This window comes from Felis catus, chromosome X, assembly GCF_018350175.1.
Source record: "Felis catus isolate Fca126 chromosome X, F.catus_Fca126_mat1.0, whole genome shotgun sequence".
NCBI lineage: Eukaryota > Metazoa > Chordata > Mammalia > Carnivora > Felidae > Felis > Felis catus.
This window is the reverse complement of record NC_058386.1, coordinates 120,818,772-120,834,728: the sequence shown is the minus strand read 5'-3', so window position 1 is coordinate 120,834,728 and position 15,957 is coordinate 120,818,772. Positions and strand designations below refer to the sequence as shown.

The window sequence follows — 15,957 nt, the reverse complement described above, 5'->3', positions numbered from 1 at the left end:
AGAAGCAGATCAAATGTTCCCAAATAAAAACCAGCTCACTGGATCTGACAGACTCAATGTTATTTAAGTAAAAAAAGATGTTTTAACATCTTTTCAGAAAATTGTATTCACTTCATTTTTATTGAAGGATATCAGTACATATACATATTTTTTTGTTCTTTTTTTCCCTGGAAACTGCACCATTTCTGTGACTTATCATTAAATACTGTGGTCTAGATATCCCTCTGATGAAGCGATGACATTAAAACAATACTCTCCTACCCCCACCTCCCCAACCTGAGGAAAAGAATCATAAAAAATTGTATCAAATGATTGTAGAATGTCAAAGATTTACAACTTATCTTGCAATATGCACGTGCAACCTAAAAAGAGATCAGAGTCTGTAAGACCTTGTGATCTGGATCCACAAGTATGATGAATTCTTTCAAATCTTCAGTCATGACTGAACTTAGTTACACGGAGACCCCAAACTTGTGGATAACTGCTCTCTTTAAACAGCATTATCAAAATTTAATGTTTAGTTCTAGCATGCCATTAATGAAAACCAAACATATTAGTGGCTCATGTTGAAAAATGGAAATTTCGTATCTGAATATGTGGATCTCTTTAATATTAGTAGTGAGGAAAGATAGGCATGCACACGAATTTCTCAGGATTCAACGTACCTGCTAACTTGAATGTATGAGTGTAACTACTGTAAACAATTTTAAAAGTATAATATCCATTTTGTAGATTAAAGTAACAAAATGTATCAAATATTCCTAGGGCTTTTCAAGAAGTCTTGTTTCTGAGTCCTGGTTCATTCACCTGGTTCATTCTTTTCACTGATAATTTTCTGATAAATGGTAAGCCAAAGGTATCGTAACAGATCATTTAAGAAGAATTAGATGTTTAAGAAGAGGCAGGAGTATGTTTTCCATAATACTCACAATGAAAATAAGGAGGCTTTTCTTGCCTAAAAGTTATGAGAGAATTGCTAAAGAAACCACAAATGGGTGAACACAGGGACATTAATAAAGAATGAGAGTAAAAACCAATTAAACAGACCTCCATGGCCGTAAGGACAACAAAGTAGCAAGAGGAGACAGGAATGTCTCCTTTCCTGTAAGAGTTCAGCAATCACACATCAAGTGGGAAGGTGGCAAGTTTCACAGGCTATTTACAAGAATACAGCCTTAACTACCTTCTCTCTTAAAATGCAATTTGGAACTCTTTTTCTTTATTGTTTTAACTGCATGGTGTTTTCCCTCTAATGAAATGAATAATGATGAGCAACTCTGGAATCTGACAATACCTCGAATTGGGACATTAAAATCCATTTAGTTTCTATGGTAATGAATGGAAATACTAGATAGTTATCAATGAAAATAAATGTATGGTGATGGAAATTACTGGAGGATTAATAAAAGTAGATAAAATGCACCTGAAGAGACGCAATAGTAAGTTAGGGAAATAGCCTCTGGCAGGAATCTGAAGACAGGAGTTTTAAAGAGTGACAACCAATTAGAATGAAGAAGTTCTATACCCTTTTAAACAGAGATAAACATACATAATGAAAGGAATATGATTAGATATTTAAATACTCTCTAGTACTTATATGATAACATGTTATATGGAAGAAGCATTGCCTCATTTTATTAGCAGCTTTGATGAACTTCTAGACAAAGTGAGTTGACCAGAAGTTCCTTAATATACATCAACGGCTACTTAACTCTGAAGCCTCAGGCATGAAAAACTTTAGTATGATTAGGCTTTGTAGAACTTAATTTTTCCAAATATAAAATATAGGGAATTGCTAAGAAACAGTAAATAAAGGACAACCTGCCCATATTCAAGTTTTATGACTCCACAGTTATCATTTCTAGATAGCCTTACAAGCAGCGCTAGGGAAAGCCACATACCTCTAGCTGCTTACTGGCTTCTTCATTCCTCAGTATCAGAGACAGCTTAGTGCGCAGACTCCGAAAGTGCATGTCAATTAGCATGTGTGCTCGTTTTGAGGTGACTTCATTGATAGACTAACGGATATAAATCAATACCATTATTATCAAAGCAAATACTCCAAATGAAATATACCAAAATAGCCAAGTCAAAAACACTCACCAAAATGACAAGCTGATAATTCTCTGGATCGTAAGTTACAGAAAAGGCACCAACTGCCTTTTTAAAGTCCTTATGTGCCGATTCTTTGGCACACCTAGAAATAAAAATATCCACTGTGAAGCTAAGATGTAGGATTAGCAACTACTGGCATAAATACGAGCAGAGATTTGCACCTAGTACAACTGTGAAATCATGGTAAACATAATGCATGCAAAATATGCTATATCCATTTAGAAGTTTAGTCCCTTTGTCGTACATCTGTGAAATACTTAGTCCACTCCAATAATTGAAATTAAAGAGAAAGGTTCCTTTGCTGTATACATCTCTGTAATACTCAGCGCAATCAAGCATTTGAGATTAGAGAAAGGAAAACACCAGTTATGCTCTTAAGAGATTAATTGTGGTCTTAGATTACCAAAGGTGACATTATTTAGGGGAGGTACTCTCCTCTGCCAAGCTTTCTTATTTCAGTTATGTAGGATTAGTCAGTAATTTTCTTGAGTTAACTGTTGAAAACTTTTGAGGATAGCTGCAGGGTACCCAATTTTGTTTGGTTGCTTCTTTTCTGTAAGAAAAACTGCTGACCAACTTACAGGCGAGAAGGAAATGTATATGAATTGGAAAGCACAAAAATTTACACACAAATGCAAGCCATTTTTTCCCCAAGTTCACTGAATTTAAAACTTGAATTCTATTATTTTAAACTTTATATTCTTTTAAATTAATTGCATATCACCTGTAAGCCTCAGCATTTCTTGCATACCAACTTACATTTGTCGTAAGTCTTCTGGCACGTCCAGTTTGATTTTATGAAAAGTATCTTTTGTGGCAGGTTTGTTGGGATTAACTGATCGTAGACGTTCGATTGTGACAATTTCATTGTATGTAGCATCACATGCTGCATATTCTATTACATAAAACTGAGAGAAATAGATAAAGTCATGCTTGGTCATAACGTTTGAAGTAAGAACAATAGGCTATACCTAATTCAGTTATCTTTAAGCTCTCTAGAGGGAAAAAATTGATCAACTAACACACATGAAACATACTGAACATGTGGAGAAAACATTTTAATGAAATGACAAGTTACATATTACTTTAAAATAGAAATCCACACTGAAATAGAATACATGAGTTGAGAAAAGGAAAATAGTATAAAAAATTTTAAATATGCATTTTCCTACCTCACCCTTTATCATCCTCACTTTAGCTAACCACCAACAGCAAGGCTCTTTTTCATTTGCTCTGGAATAAACCTACACAAAAATTACAACATAGATTATTTCATAATTAACATCATTCAGAAATCTACAGATTATCAGACAATGAAAAAAATTATTAAAATGAGCCAGGTGTCTTTCAAACCCGTATGTTTTATGCCTCAAAGTAGACTGCAACCTTACATCTAGACATAGATACATAATCAGAAACTACTTGATTAACTGGGAAAGCCCTGTACAAAGCGCCTTCCTATTTTCTTTGTTCTATGGCAGTAATCATCAGTCCTCTGCATATGAATACTCAAGAAAAGCTGGCTGTTCATAAACCTGGGCATGCTTTCCTTGGATACTTTGTGAGCTACAAAAACGTATCTAAAAATGTACAAACTTGTTTTTGTTTTAGTCTAATAAGTACCTAAGTGATTGGAAGTTATTGGCCCTGGCCTGCTGCCCGCTGCATGGTCACTAAATGAGTGAGGCCTCTGACCACTCAGCCCGCTAAGGATACCACCCTGGCAGTCATGTCTCCTGAGGCCTAAGCAAACAGAACCTGGGTCACTCTCTGGTCTCCTGTCCCCTCCCTCTCCCTCAACTCCAAAAATTGGACAACTCCATGCTGGCAATCCTCTGGATACCATTTTCCTGCTCTCACATACCGGATAGCTCTTCTAACCCATCTCTCTAGTGATCTCAAAGTTCACTTACAATGTGCAGCATGAAAGCTTTGGTGATGACACTAGCAAATCAAGGTTAACAGGAAAAGAGACAGCACAGTATACATGAAAAGAGAGAAAGACAAATACTCAGAGGCAGAAGGAACAAACAGGGAGGACGAGGGGAATAGGAAGGAGAGGACAGGTGAGGAGAGGTATAGAGCCTAAGGCTAATGAGTAACTCAAGGCTCCAACTCGTCTCCCTTTTGCAACTGAATTTAACAGTGACACAATGCAGTGACACGTTAACTCAACCTACCTTTCTCTTTTGCCCCCATCACTTCTTCACAGTTCTGCTCTAGCCAGAGGAATAACCTCAGTTAATTGTTATATAATGCAGTGAGGTCATCCTGAGAGCAGCACCTCATTGGTCCCCACGAGCCATGTGACTAAGTTGGGGGGAAAAGTTCCCTTAATCCATCACTATTTCAAGCATTCCTTATATACACACACCAAAAGACCCAGTGGTCTTGTGTCCTTTTTACAACCTAAGTTAACGGTTATACAATATAGTCAGGTATGTATCACTGTTGCGCAACACGATGAGGCTACAGTATCTCATTGGTCACCACCTGTCATGTGACTCAGTTGGAAAAAAAAAAGTCTCCTTTGTCCCTCTAAACTTTATTAGAGCACTTCTGACACAGAGAGACCAAATGTCCTAGCCTTCAGGAAGCTTGTAACCTCCTGGGGAAGTGGACAGCTAAAGGTCCTCAGGTACTGATGGTGTTAGTGTTTCCTACTAGGACACCTCACAAAACCAAGCTCAGCTCCTTATACCTGGTAGGTACTGAGTACATTTTTGGCAAATAAATAGTACTTGATTGTATTTCCACTTTAGAAGGAGAAAAGAACACGGGCCTAGACATCCAGAGACCTTCCCTGAATATTCTGTAAATTAAAATTACTGCCCCATATCACCTTCCATCCTCTTAATTTTTTTCTCTAGAACTTAATCTGCCATAATTATTAGCTACTCTGACTAGAATGCAACCCCAAAGGCAGGAGACTCTTCAGTTTTCGTGTACCACCTGTACCTGGCACAGGAAATAAGAATTCAAGGACCTAGTACACTTTACCTTACCTGTATATAAATGTCTATTTAGCCGCTGCCTTCATACCACAAATATTCACGAAGTTGCAAGTATTAACAAGGCATTGTAGAGAACGAAGAGAAGCAGCTTAAAATGGTGTGAGAGGGAGGAAGGAAACAACACAGACTAACTACAACATAAAGCAGACTCCAAGTGCTGTAAGTCCCAAAAGCATTTTCAGTGGCTAGAGAAATTATAAACACAATGTTTTTGTTAACGTGGTGTATCTCCAGAGCACATTTTAGTCAAAGACATGAATGGCACATGAACACGTGGTTCACAGCATGCTCAGTGAAAAGATTTTTTCCCTATATGTGTTTATACTAAAACTCATAGATGGGCTTTTAATAATACACTGGGAGGATTCGCTGCTACTTAAAGAAATTCTAGAATGCTGCTCTACTACAAGGCATGACTTTTTTTCCTCTGTAATACTAATTTTCCTAATCCATTTTGCTTAAAATGGAGACAAAGTTGTCAGCTAACAATGTATTATTTTAATAAAGATTCAGAGATTGAAGGAAGGGGCAAAAGAAGTACTAGCAGGCAAAGGAAATTAGTGGTGACTTCTAAAGATGCACCCCGAATGCTGCTCAAGCAGCCAGTTAAGCATCACATAGTGTTTCAACTCGGCTGTCAAAAGCACATGTCCATTGCAGCTGTAATTTTCAAGGTAGTTTTAAACAGTGTTAAAGAGAAGGGGTGCAAAAGGCTCCGGCAAATTAAATGCTCCCACTCCTCAAAGGCAGGGGAAACTTACCTCAACTTCGTCACTTTCATTTATATCTTTATTATAACCTACGGGTGGTGGGAATCTCACATCATGGAATGGAATCTGCCTCTCTGGCTGCCAGCTGCAAATAAGCAAACACATAATTATTTTACACGCTTTCTGGTTTAATGGAAACAATGACCACCACACTGCCATCAACTCTTGGCCAAACGTGAACCTCTGTTTTTCTAGTGTAAAGAAGCAAATGCTTTTAAAATAGTCAGTATTCTGCTGAGTAGGGCCTAATGACAACGTAGAGACATTTCAACAAAGTCTGCATGCAGCACAGCAGCCTCGTAGTTCTACTTGGAATACTCCTCTAAACACGACAGATCAACATTACAATTTTCCAAACAAGTCTTTCTTCCAGTAATTTCAACCTCTAAGAGTGCTAAATGCAAGGCCACAACAGCAATTTCTTTTGATGCTTAAATTAAATGTTAGTATATGTAAGTGTTAGTAACATCATCACCGTATTTCTACTTGCAAAGGAATTTTAACCACATTCTAAGGACCAACAGGAACTGGTCCTAAATGCCCTCTAATTCCCAAGCAAAATGGGGCAGTCAGTACATTAGCAATTCACAACTCACTTTTCCCCCTTTAAATTTTAGATCCCACGAGGTGGTCAATTCTTGCCATGGATAGCTGGCTGCTGATCAGCATGGCCTGGTAAGGTCTGCTAAACCACAGAAACCCGATGAAGACAGCCTACAGGAGTTTGGTAAGTTGCCTATGTCTTTAAATTTAAGATGATATGGAACAATTTTGAAAAACACCAGGTCATTCTTTTATATCCAAAATGATATAAAATATTAAAAGACAAACTTTGCAGAAACACTGGAGGGATTCAACTGCTGCAGTCATTTCTGGGTTTTTTTTGTTGTTGTTAAACTTTCTTAGTAAAATCCTACTGAGAAAAGTGCTAATTTAAAAAAAAAAAAAAAAGAAGAGCCATATAGAAGATAGGAGGGTAGGTAATTAAGTTAGAATTTATGGAAATCTGATTAGGTCTATATTAGACTGAACTCTTTCTCTGAATTATACACATTTGAAAATTATGACACTTTAGAAAACGTTGTCTTTACTTCAGAAAAGCCTTTTTATATATACTGAAAATTAATGACTTTTAACATGTCACAAATTCTTTGCTAAGTGTGTTTTCAAAAACATATAATACAAAATATAGTTTTCTTGGTTCCAAAGAAGGAAGAATTATCTTAAATCCTAAATGTACCGAGATAAAAATTCAAATTCTTTATCCAAAAACGTGAAATATGGAAAGTAAAAACATAACATCTAAAATAAGCTGGTATTATGGCAATATGACTTTCTTTATGATTGAAAGGAAAGAAAGAGTAGATATAGTCTGAAGTTCTATAAAACATTAGTTTTTCTTAAACAGAAAAACAAAAAGGAAACACCCAAGGATGGGCAGGGACTACTTTGCTAGGGACCTATCAAACCCTAGTGATGTGCTCAAACCCAGCGGTGAATCTCAAACATATTCCACGAACACAAAGAATACAGCTGATTTATTTCAAATCCCCAGAATGATAGTTTGAAGAAAAACTTTTATGCAGCTATATAGTATAGCAGAAAATAAGGAGGTCCAAATGTAGAGTAATTTTAGATTTATAATAGAAATCTGATTAAAAACCAAAGAGAACTGATCTAATAAGACAGTACATTAACCAGACACATTCTTGAACGCAGAGAGGAAACGAGTGTTTGCTTAACACTTAGATTAAAGACTACAGGAGAAATTAAAAGAGTGGCAAATAAAGATAACTCTTCCTTTATGGGAAACAGTGTTTGTCTAGTGATGGGAGCAAGCAGATAAGAGTATAATTACAAAAAAATTACTCTCATGTTATCAAAGATTCTTCTGTTAAAAGTGTGATGCTGCTGTCTAGTGTATAACCATGCAAATCCATGGATACTTGAAGCAGCAGAGGCAAATTGGAGCTTTTGGCTCTATGCCTTCAGAAAAAGTTACTCTGTTATTCAAATTTATATTCTGGACTGAGGTTAGTGTCTAGAGCTGAGAATAGGGTTCAATATTCTAAATCCTTTTATCCCTGTCCCCCTAAATGTGTTGCAGGCATCTGAGACTACTACTACTTTGTCCTGTTGGTAGCTCAAAGAATCTGCTAACGATAAAATTGCAGTATGTCTGGGTCAGATACTACATTTTAACAGATTTACCGATATAACTCACATATCAAATTATCCATCCACTTAAGTGTATGTACAATTCAACGTTTTCAGTATATTCATGTGTGTGCAACCATTACCAGTCAATATTACAATATTTTCTTCACGTCAAAAGGTAATCCCATGCCCTTTAGTTAGGACTCCCCATCCCTTCCAGCCCTAAGCAACCACTCATCTTTTTGTCTATGGATCTACAAACTGCTTTTGAGATGCTATCAACTCTCTTGGCACACAGAAGCCAAAATGTTGTAATTGTGGACCATTCTTCAGAGTTCAACATAATCCTAAAATCATGACCACATCTACACTCTGGCTACAGAGTTCATATGTACTTTAGAATCTGGAATGGCTACTTTGAAAATACCCTTTATTAGTATTAAAAAAAACTCAGTCAAGAGACTTGTCTCTTCCTATAAAATGCCAACATCTATACCACAGGTACCTTCATATAGCTAATGTTCCTAGGCCCCTAAGTATTTCTGTTTACTCTTCTAGCAGAAAAGATTGGTCACTGATATTATTGATTATAAATACATGATGAAACAGATATAAGTTCATGAGTAAACATGATTATTCCTCATAACATATACTAGACAATTAGACCATCGATTTTACATTTAACATTATAAAACCCTCATCAATTTTACCAATACCCATGAATCCATTCTCATGTTGTAACAATCACAAATATTTCTATCCAAACTCAAAGTTACTAATACAGAAGAATCTGGTTTCTTTCCTTACATTCAAGGGGACTGGGATGTAGGGATCAAGGTTAAACAAAAGGGATCTTTGAGGTTAACAGCAGGAACAGTCATTCCATTGATTTTAATATTGAGTTGTTCAGGATCTTCCTGGTGAGTAACACGAAGATCCATTCCTGAAAAACACTCAAACTAGACTCAAATTTTTTAAAATGAGGAGCAAAAAGAATAATTAGTATGAAATATTAAGGAACCTGAACCTTAAAATAAGACACTTACTTGTTTTCAAATGCAACTGTTATTGAATCCTCATGAACATCCTTTACAAAAGCCTGTAAGAAAGACACCAGTTACATTAACTTGTAAGCTTAAAGATCATTTGTTTTTAGTTAAATTTTATAGAGATACCAAACATTTTCTGTTTAAGAATAAAATGGAGCTTCAAATGAAAGCTTCAGTTTGTGAGGATGACTCATTCATGGATCACATCTATTAGCTGGCCACCTACTATGTGCTAGGTCCTAGGAATATGGATTAGTTAAAACAAAACATGAAAACAAAACTGCTTGTTCCAGAGGTCAGCATCTAAGGAGTGAAGTAATTGGAAATTACAATGCAGGTATTGAGTACGTACCTCGAGGTGCACTTTAGGCTAAAATTATTGACAACTAAGAAATTTGATCCAGCACCACATGCCAGCCAGTAAAGATCTCTTGTAACCTATCTTCTTCTCTTTAATACAATTTTAGGAGACTACAATAGTACATGACTAAGTATAATCTCAAATCTAGGTATATACAAGCACACTAAATTTTCCTGAACGGCAATATGCTGCTAATGCCACTAAAAAGTCCAATTACCAGAGTTTAATTAAATTCTCAATCTCATAGGCACTTGGAGGAAAAAACAGTAATATAAAGTAGAGGTTTAAATCTTTTAAATCTGATGACGCAATTGCTAGTAATCTGCAGAAAGACATAACAAAAGTAATAGCTAACTAATTATCAAGAATTCTTTAAGCAGCATGCTGTCCGTAATTCTATAAAATTAAGTTTTTAATAGGTGCAGGAAAGGTTTTTGTTTTTGTTTTGACAATTAGAGGAGTAGGATAAAGCATAAAGAAACCCACAGGGGCTTTATATCTTAATTCATTTTATAATGGCTTGAAAGATTTAAGCTTCTTACTCAAATTTGTTCTGTACACGTTTCTCTCCTTCCATGCTTTCTCCCTGCCTGTGGGATTATGGCCAAACTCCTTTTTTGGCTGTAAAAGGCCCTGCGTGACCTGGCCCCACCCCTCACCTCTCCAAGCTTCATCTTTCACATCCCCGGAGGCTGCGGATCCAGCAGTGCGAAACTACTTGGGCTTCTCAGTAAATGCTGTTCCTTCTTACCCACTGCCCTTCCCCTCTTTTCATCTAGCTACCTCTATTAGTCTCTTAGGTCTTGGTTCAGGTGCCACCGCTTATGCACAAACCCAGACTAGGGTACATTCCGTCCTTGCATTCTTACAGCATATCCTATGCTCACCCCTACTATAAACTCACCCCACTATATTACTATCGCTCGTCTCCCCACTAACGGTAAGCTTCCTAAGGTCTTACTTTATTTACTCTCAGACTTCAGAGGACCTACTAAGAACTCAATGAAATGGATCATTGCTCAAGGTGTTCCTATCCTACCCATAGAGAAAAGATTGTGTGTGTGTGTGTGTTGTGTTCATCAGGGAAGACAAAGTAAAGGTGAGTTTTCTTATCAAACTTGGAAGACTGAGGAAGACTCCGCAACACAAAAGGGAGCGGAAGATGGAAGAAGCATGCCAGGCCTAAGGGAAAATAGGAACAAAGACTCTGAGCTGGAGAAACAGCGTGGGGTGTGATTGAAAGAAATCCTCTGTGGACATGGAAGCAAACACAACTTAATAGGGAAAAAGAATAGCGTTTTCAACAAATGCTGCCAGGACAACTGGATTCCATGTGCAGAAGAGTAAGTTTTTGACTCTTAGACCACATACAAAAAACTAAAAATGTATGAGACCAAAATGTAAGACCTAAAACTATAAACAAACAAGTGATTCAAGGCAAATGTCTTGGTAAAAGTCTTCCAAGGCTTGAAGCTAAAGGCTTAATCAAAAACTTACACTTCTCCAGATACAAAATTAAAATGTATCAGTCAAGTATCAATTAGTTGCTCTTAAGAAAAACAATGGCAGGTGAAGCAGGGCCCTAAAAAACTTTTATATGGAAGCTACATAAACAGAGACACCAGTCTTCTGCAATTATGTTGAAAAGAATAAAAGCAAAGCTATGCTAAAAAAAAAGTTCCCTTATAAGATCAAGAGGGACTATAAAATGGAATCCAAGTGTTCTGCTATACCCAACATGGCTAAGTTATTATTTCTAAATTCAGCATGCACATATATTTCTATAGATGCTGATTTAAAGGTGGGGAGGAATCCATATTTTCTTCCCATCATGTTTCCTCAGCTATATTTAAATCATGAGCACTTTCTACAGCATCTTTTGAAAACTCTAGTTTAATACTAACCACGATGTTTTAGTTCAGAATGGGAATAGCAGACCCCCTCCCCATCCACTTTTGAGGGGAGGGAATCCATCAAAGACTAAAATCAAGATTCCTATTATGAGGTGATCCCTTATTCACCAAGAAGGGGCATGATTTGTTTTCATTTACAAAAAATGTTTTTTTTTTTTATTTGTGACAAAATGCGCAAGCGAGCACGAGCACACATGAGCTGGGGGAGAGGGGCAAAGGGACAGTAAGAGATTCTTAAACAGGCTCGATGCTCCATGCGGAGCCCGATATGGGGCTCAATTCTATGACCCTGGGATCATAAGCTGAGCCGAAAGTAGGAGTAGGACGCTCCAGGCACCTGGGTGGCTCAGTCCGTTAAGCCTATGACTACTGATTTCGTTTCAGGTCATGATCCTGTGGTTCGTGGGATCAAGCCCCGATTCCGGCTCTGCGCAGACAGCACGGGGCCTGCTTGGGATTCCTCTTTCCTTCTCTCTGCTCCTCTCCTGCTCGCTCATTCTCTCAAATAAATAAACTTAAAAAAAGAAAAAAAGACTCAGACATTCAACTGACTGAGCCACCCAGGTGTCCTGCTTCTGTTTTCATTCTTGTCTCAAGTTTTATGTTTGCATGTCGCCGCAGCAATTAACATTAATTCCTTACTGTATACTATGCAGAAAATGTTAAGTCCTTTAGTCAGTCAAGAGAACCTTGTTACAGCTGAATGAAAAACTGTTCTCACTTAATTAGGCATCTTTCCAATACCATTGCTCTATTCTAAAACTATGCTGTCTACCATAGCAGCCACAGGCCATATGTGACTATTTATATTTAAATTAATTACAATTAAATAAAATAAAAAATCAGTCTCCCAGTCATACTTGCCACATTTCAAATGCTCAATTGCCACACATGCCTTAGTGTCTGTTGTAGTGAGCGGCACAGGTAGAGATCAGTTCCGACATCGCAGAAAATTCCACTGGATGGCACTGATTTAAAAGCATTTTACAAATGTTGGGGACTGTTTTCAAATCCACCTTACTGACTCTAAAGGTCAGTCTCATTGCTTTATTGCTGTTATTTTTATTTTTCTCTTTGCCAAAAAGTTATTGCACAGTTTAATCATTCTCATTCACCACATGTGCCTAGTACCTAAAAATCAAACGTTCCCTCAAAGCAGGAAGATCTGCAACTGTTGTGACTATTAACAACCAAAGGCTTTCAAAGGCTTTGAAAGCAATTCTGGATGTAGAGTGTCAGAAATGATTTGAATAATCATCACAGCCTACTAGCCCTTGGCTTTCTAGTTAATGAGGCTTATTTGTATGTGGATGTTTGTAGGACTATTCCAGAATCAGTCATTTTTAGTCATTGTTTGCATATTAAGTAAATACAGAAGGCACAGAATACCTTCTTGTTGCTGCTGTAACAAGCTGAATAGAAGAAACTATTGGTTGCATCTGGCCTGCTCTCACACCCAGGAGAAACATCTCCTTGACTTCTGAGGCCTTTTACTAACCTGTTCACGTCCAACCAGGGTCCCATCTTCCTGCGGCTCAACATTCTCCAGTAACCGTTCTTTTGGCCACCCTTCCCTTACCCCAACACTCATACACCCTCGTTCCGTGGACACGTCCAGAGCATTACCACCCTACCCACCACCAACCTGGAAAACTAGTAATCCCCACCTATCTACACCAAACAAAGTTGGTATCAGGGGAGAAGATAGGTTCAGGGGGATCCCTGAGGTTACAAAGACGACAGACGGAAGGGGTTTGAATAGAATGCACAAAGGGAGCTGCACTGTACTGAGAGCCAGGGCTCTTACGGGACTCAGGAAACTTAGTGGTTAAGAGTTTTGCCGTGAAGGGGGCGCGCCTGGGTGGCTCAGTGGGTTGAGCATCCGACTTCGGCTCAGGTCATGATCTCACAGTCACAACTCATGAGTCCGAGCCCTGCATCGGGCTCTGTGCTGACAGCTTGGAGCCTGGAGCCTGGAGCCTGCTTCGGATTCTGTGTCTCCCTCTCTCTCTCTGTCACTCCTGTGTGTTCTCTCTCTCTCAAAATTAAATAAAATATTAAAAAAAAAAGTTTTGCTGTGAAGGAGACCTAGGCTCCAAATTTTGGTTCTACCAGATAAGCTGTGAAAGTCTCCAAGTAGTCTCTGTGCCTCAGACTCCTCAACTGCTAGTAACAAATGGATACAGGGGAACTGGATCTGCCTTATAAGGGTGTTGTAATGAAATCACACATGTCTAGTGCCTACCACAATGCCTGCCTGGCACACAGTTGGCACTAAATGAGAGGTAAAGCAGAGAGGGGTGTATTTTATGAAAGATGCAGAACCATAGGGGCGCCTGGGTAGCTCAGTCGGTTAAGCGTCCAACTTCTGCTCCAGTCATGATCTCACGGTTTGTGGGTTCAAGCCCCACGTCGGGCTCTGTGCTGACAGCTCGGAGCCTGGAGCTTGCTTTGGATTCTGTGTCTCCCTCTCTCTCTGCCCTTCCCCTGCTCGTGCTCTCTCTCTCAAAAAAAAAATAATAAATAAAACGTTAAAAAAATTTAAAAAAAAAGATGCAGAACCATAAATACTCTTGCAGTTCAGAAAGTTACATCTCAACAAAAGCACACTAAAGAAAAAAGATTTAAAAATTGGGATACAAAAAGAAAAGACTATTTCCTCAAAGATACTAAATACTGAAAGGTTATTTAGACTCTGAGAAGAAAAGATGTAATGAAAACCTTTAGGGTTTGAGAAAGATGCTAAAGTGCAGTGCTAAAGACAGATACAGGCTCCTCATCAGGAGAAGAAACAAGGAATCAAAAAGTCATTATGGGATCCCCAACTTAACCGGCAACTAGATCAAAGAAGCAGTAGCAGAAATCATACTTACCAAAGTGTGCAATGACAATTCAAACATTACACTACCAGGACTGATGAAGCTAAGAAGTCCATCCCTATTTGGGTGAACTCTTACCCTCCAACTCACACGTCTTCGCTTGGTAAACTTACTAGTCACTAGTCAGAAGAGTGGTTATCATAGAGACAACCTGTATGTACTTCAGTGTTAGCCCCTGACCCCCACAGAACACAGCTACTACACCATCACTGAAGACAACACATGTAGTGCGATGGTAATTCTCGTTAGAGAAAATGTAGAGCACGGCAAAATGTCCCTCCTAAAGAAAGCCCACAGGACCAGAGCATAGGGATATAGAATTCAAACCCAAGGCTTCACATATAGAGTGGGGTTATCATTTGTCACCCTTTGAATGTGGGCCCTAACAACACAAAGGAATGAATGGAAAGGGAAAAGCACAATTAACCTCATCAACAACCCTCCTCCAACCACAGTACATGTCCAGGATTACTTGACTTTACTTGGGCACTTAACACAAATTCTGAGAAAAATGCATTCTTTCTGATTCATCTTGACTCTAAGATAGCACACAGGTAGAGAGAATAGTCTTAACTTTCCTGTGTGCGTATGTATTCAAACTTTTTAATGCTTCAGTTCTTATATGCTCCATATAACAAAAGCAATTTCATAGTGAGGTCAAAGATTTCCAACTTTCTCTTTCCTTAGTAGGAATTCACAGGAAGAATTACATAGTAAAATATCAAGATGCAAGAGGTAATTTAATAAAAAGCTGATACAGAAGCTGCATATGTCATGGCATCTGTGTATGAACAGTAAAAAGTGGTAACATCACCTTGCAACTCTTACAATGGTACTAAGGAGGTGTTACGCTAACAAGATACAATCGGAAGGTTATAATGAAATTTTAAAAAGGGCAGGAAATCAAGTCCAGTTCATTTCTTCAAGCTAAATTTCATCATTTCAGAAATGATGCTATCTGATCTCAAATCACGAATCTGAGAACCCTTACTAGCTATGAGTCTCAGTAGTAAACCACTTACCTAATCTCTTTGTACATCTCTGTCCTCATCTACAAAATGGGAATAACAATAGCACCTCAGGATTGTGGGAGAGGATTAAATAAATTATTCACAGATGTAAAGTGTCTAGAATAGTGCCTGGCACCTAGAAAGCTCTCAGTACCTCAACAGTCATGATCATGATCACAGCCATCTCAGAAAACACATTCCCACAGTGGACAGGAACCAGAAACCCAATTATTATACTACTGAGTTTTGTATTTAAGTAATAATTTGGAGGTTTCTAGAATGTGTGAGCATGAAGTTGGAAAATGCACACTTCGAAAGGGGAAAAATGGTGCTTCCACAAAGACATCAAACCCTAAAAAGGCTAGACTCGGCGAAGAAAAAAAAATGTGGTTGACCTGAATAACCCACTTCCTTGAAGTATAGAACACCTATAATGCAAAGTTAGATGTAGAGACTTCAGAATAAACATGAATAATGCCTTCTGCAAGTTTATTTGTAGTAAAACACTGATTTCTAGCAGGCTATGTATGTAGCTAACATGACATGTTGGGCCACTAATGTCTTCATTAAAAATACCTCTTCCTGATTGTACATTTTGTCATAAGATAGCTGCTAGTTCAACAATATTACTTACCACATTAAAGTCTGTCCTCAGATACCAAACTTAAAAACATAAGATGTATTAAATT

The 15,957-nt window shown here is 38.0% G+C and overlaps 1 protein-coding gene across 15 annotated transcripts in view; it reads right to left on the bottom strand.

The window, feature by feature from the left end:
- The window catches only part of FMR1 (FMRP translational regulator 1), a 50,332-nt gene that overhangs the window by 30,996 nt on the left and 3,379 nt on the right, over positions 1-15,957 (bottom strand). For 14 of the 15 annotated variants that reach the window (XM_019824417.3, XM_019824414.3, XM_004000950.6 and 11 more), the window contains exons 2-7: positions 9,103-9,155; positions 5,891-5,984; positions 3,288-3,359; positions 2,875-3,023; positions 2,104-2,197; positions 1,902-2,018 (exon numbers count right to left, since the gene is read on the bottom strand). In XM_019824417.3, the coding sequence (XP_019679976.1) occupies positions 1,902-2,018; positions 2,104-2,197; positions 2,875-3,023; positions 3,288-3,359; positions 5,891-5,984; positions 9,103-9,155 (579 nt within the window). Of the gene's footprint in view, positions 1-1,901; positions 2,019-2,103; positions 2,198-2,874; positions 3,024-3,287; positions 3,360-5,890; positions 5,985-8,863; positions 9,015-9,102; positions 9,156-15,957 lie in introns of those variants that run through there. The other variant, XM_019824416.3, reaches the window with a different exon arrangement.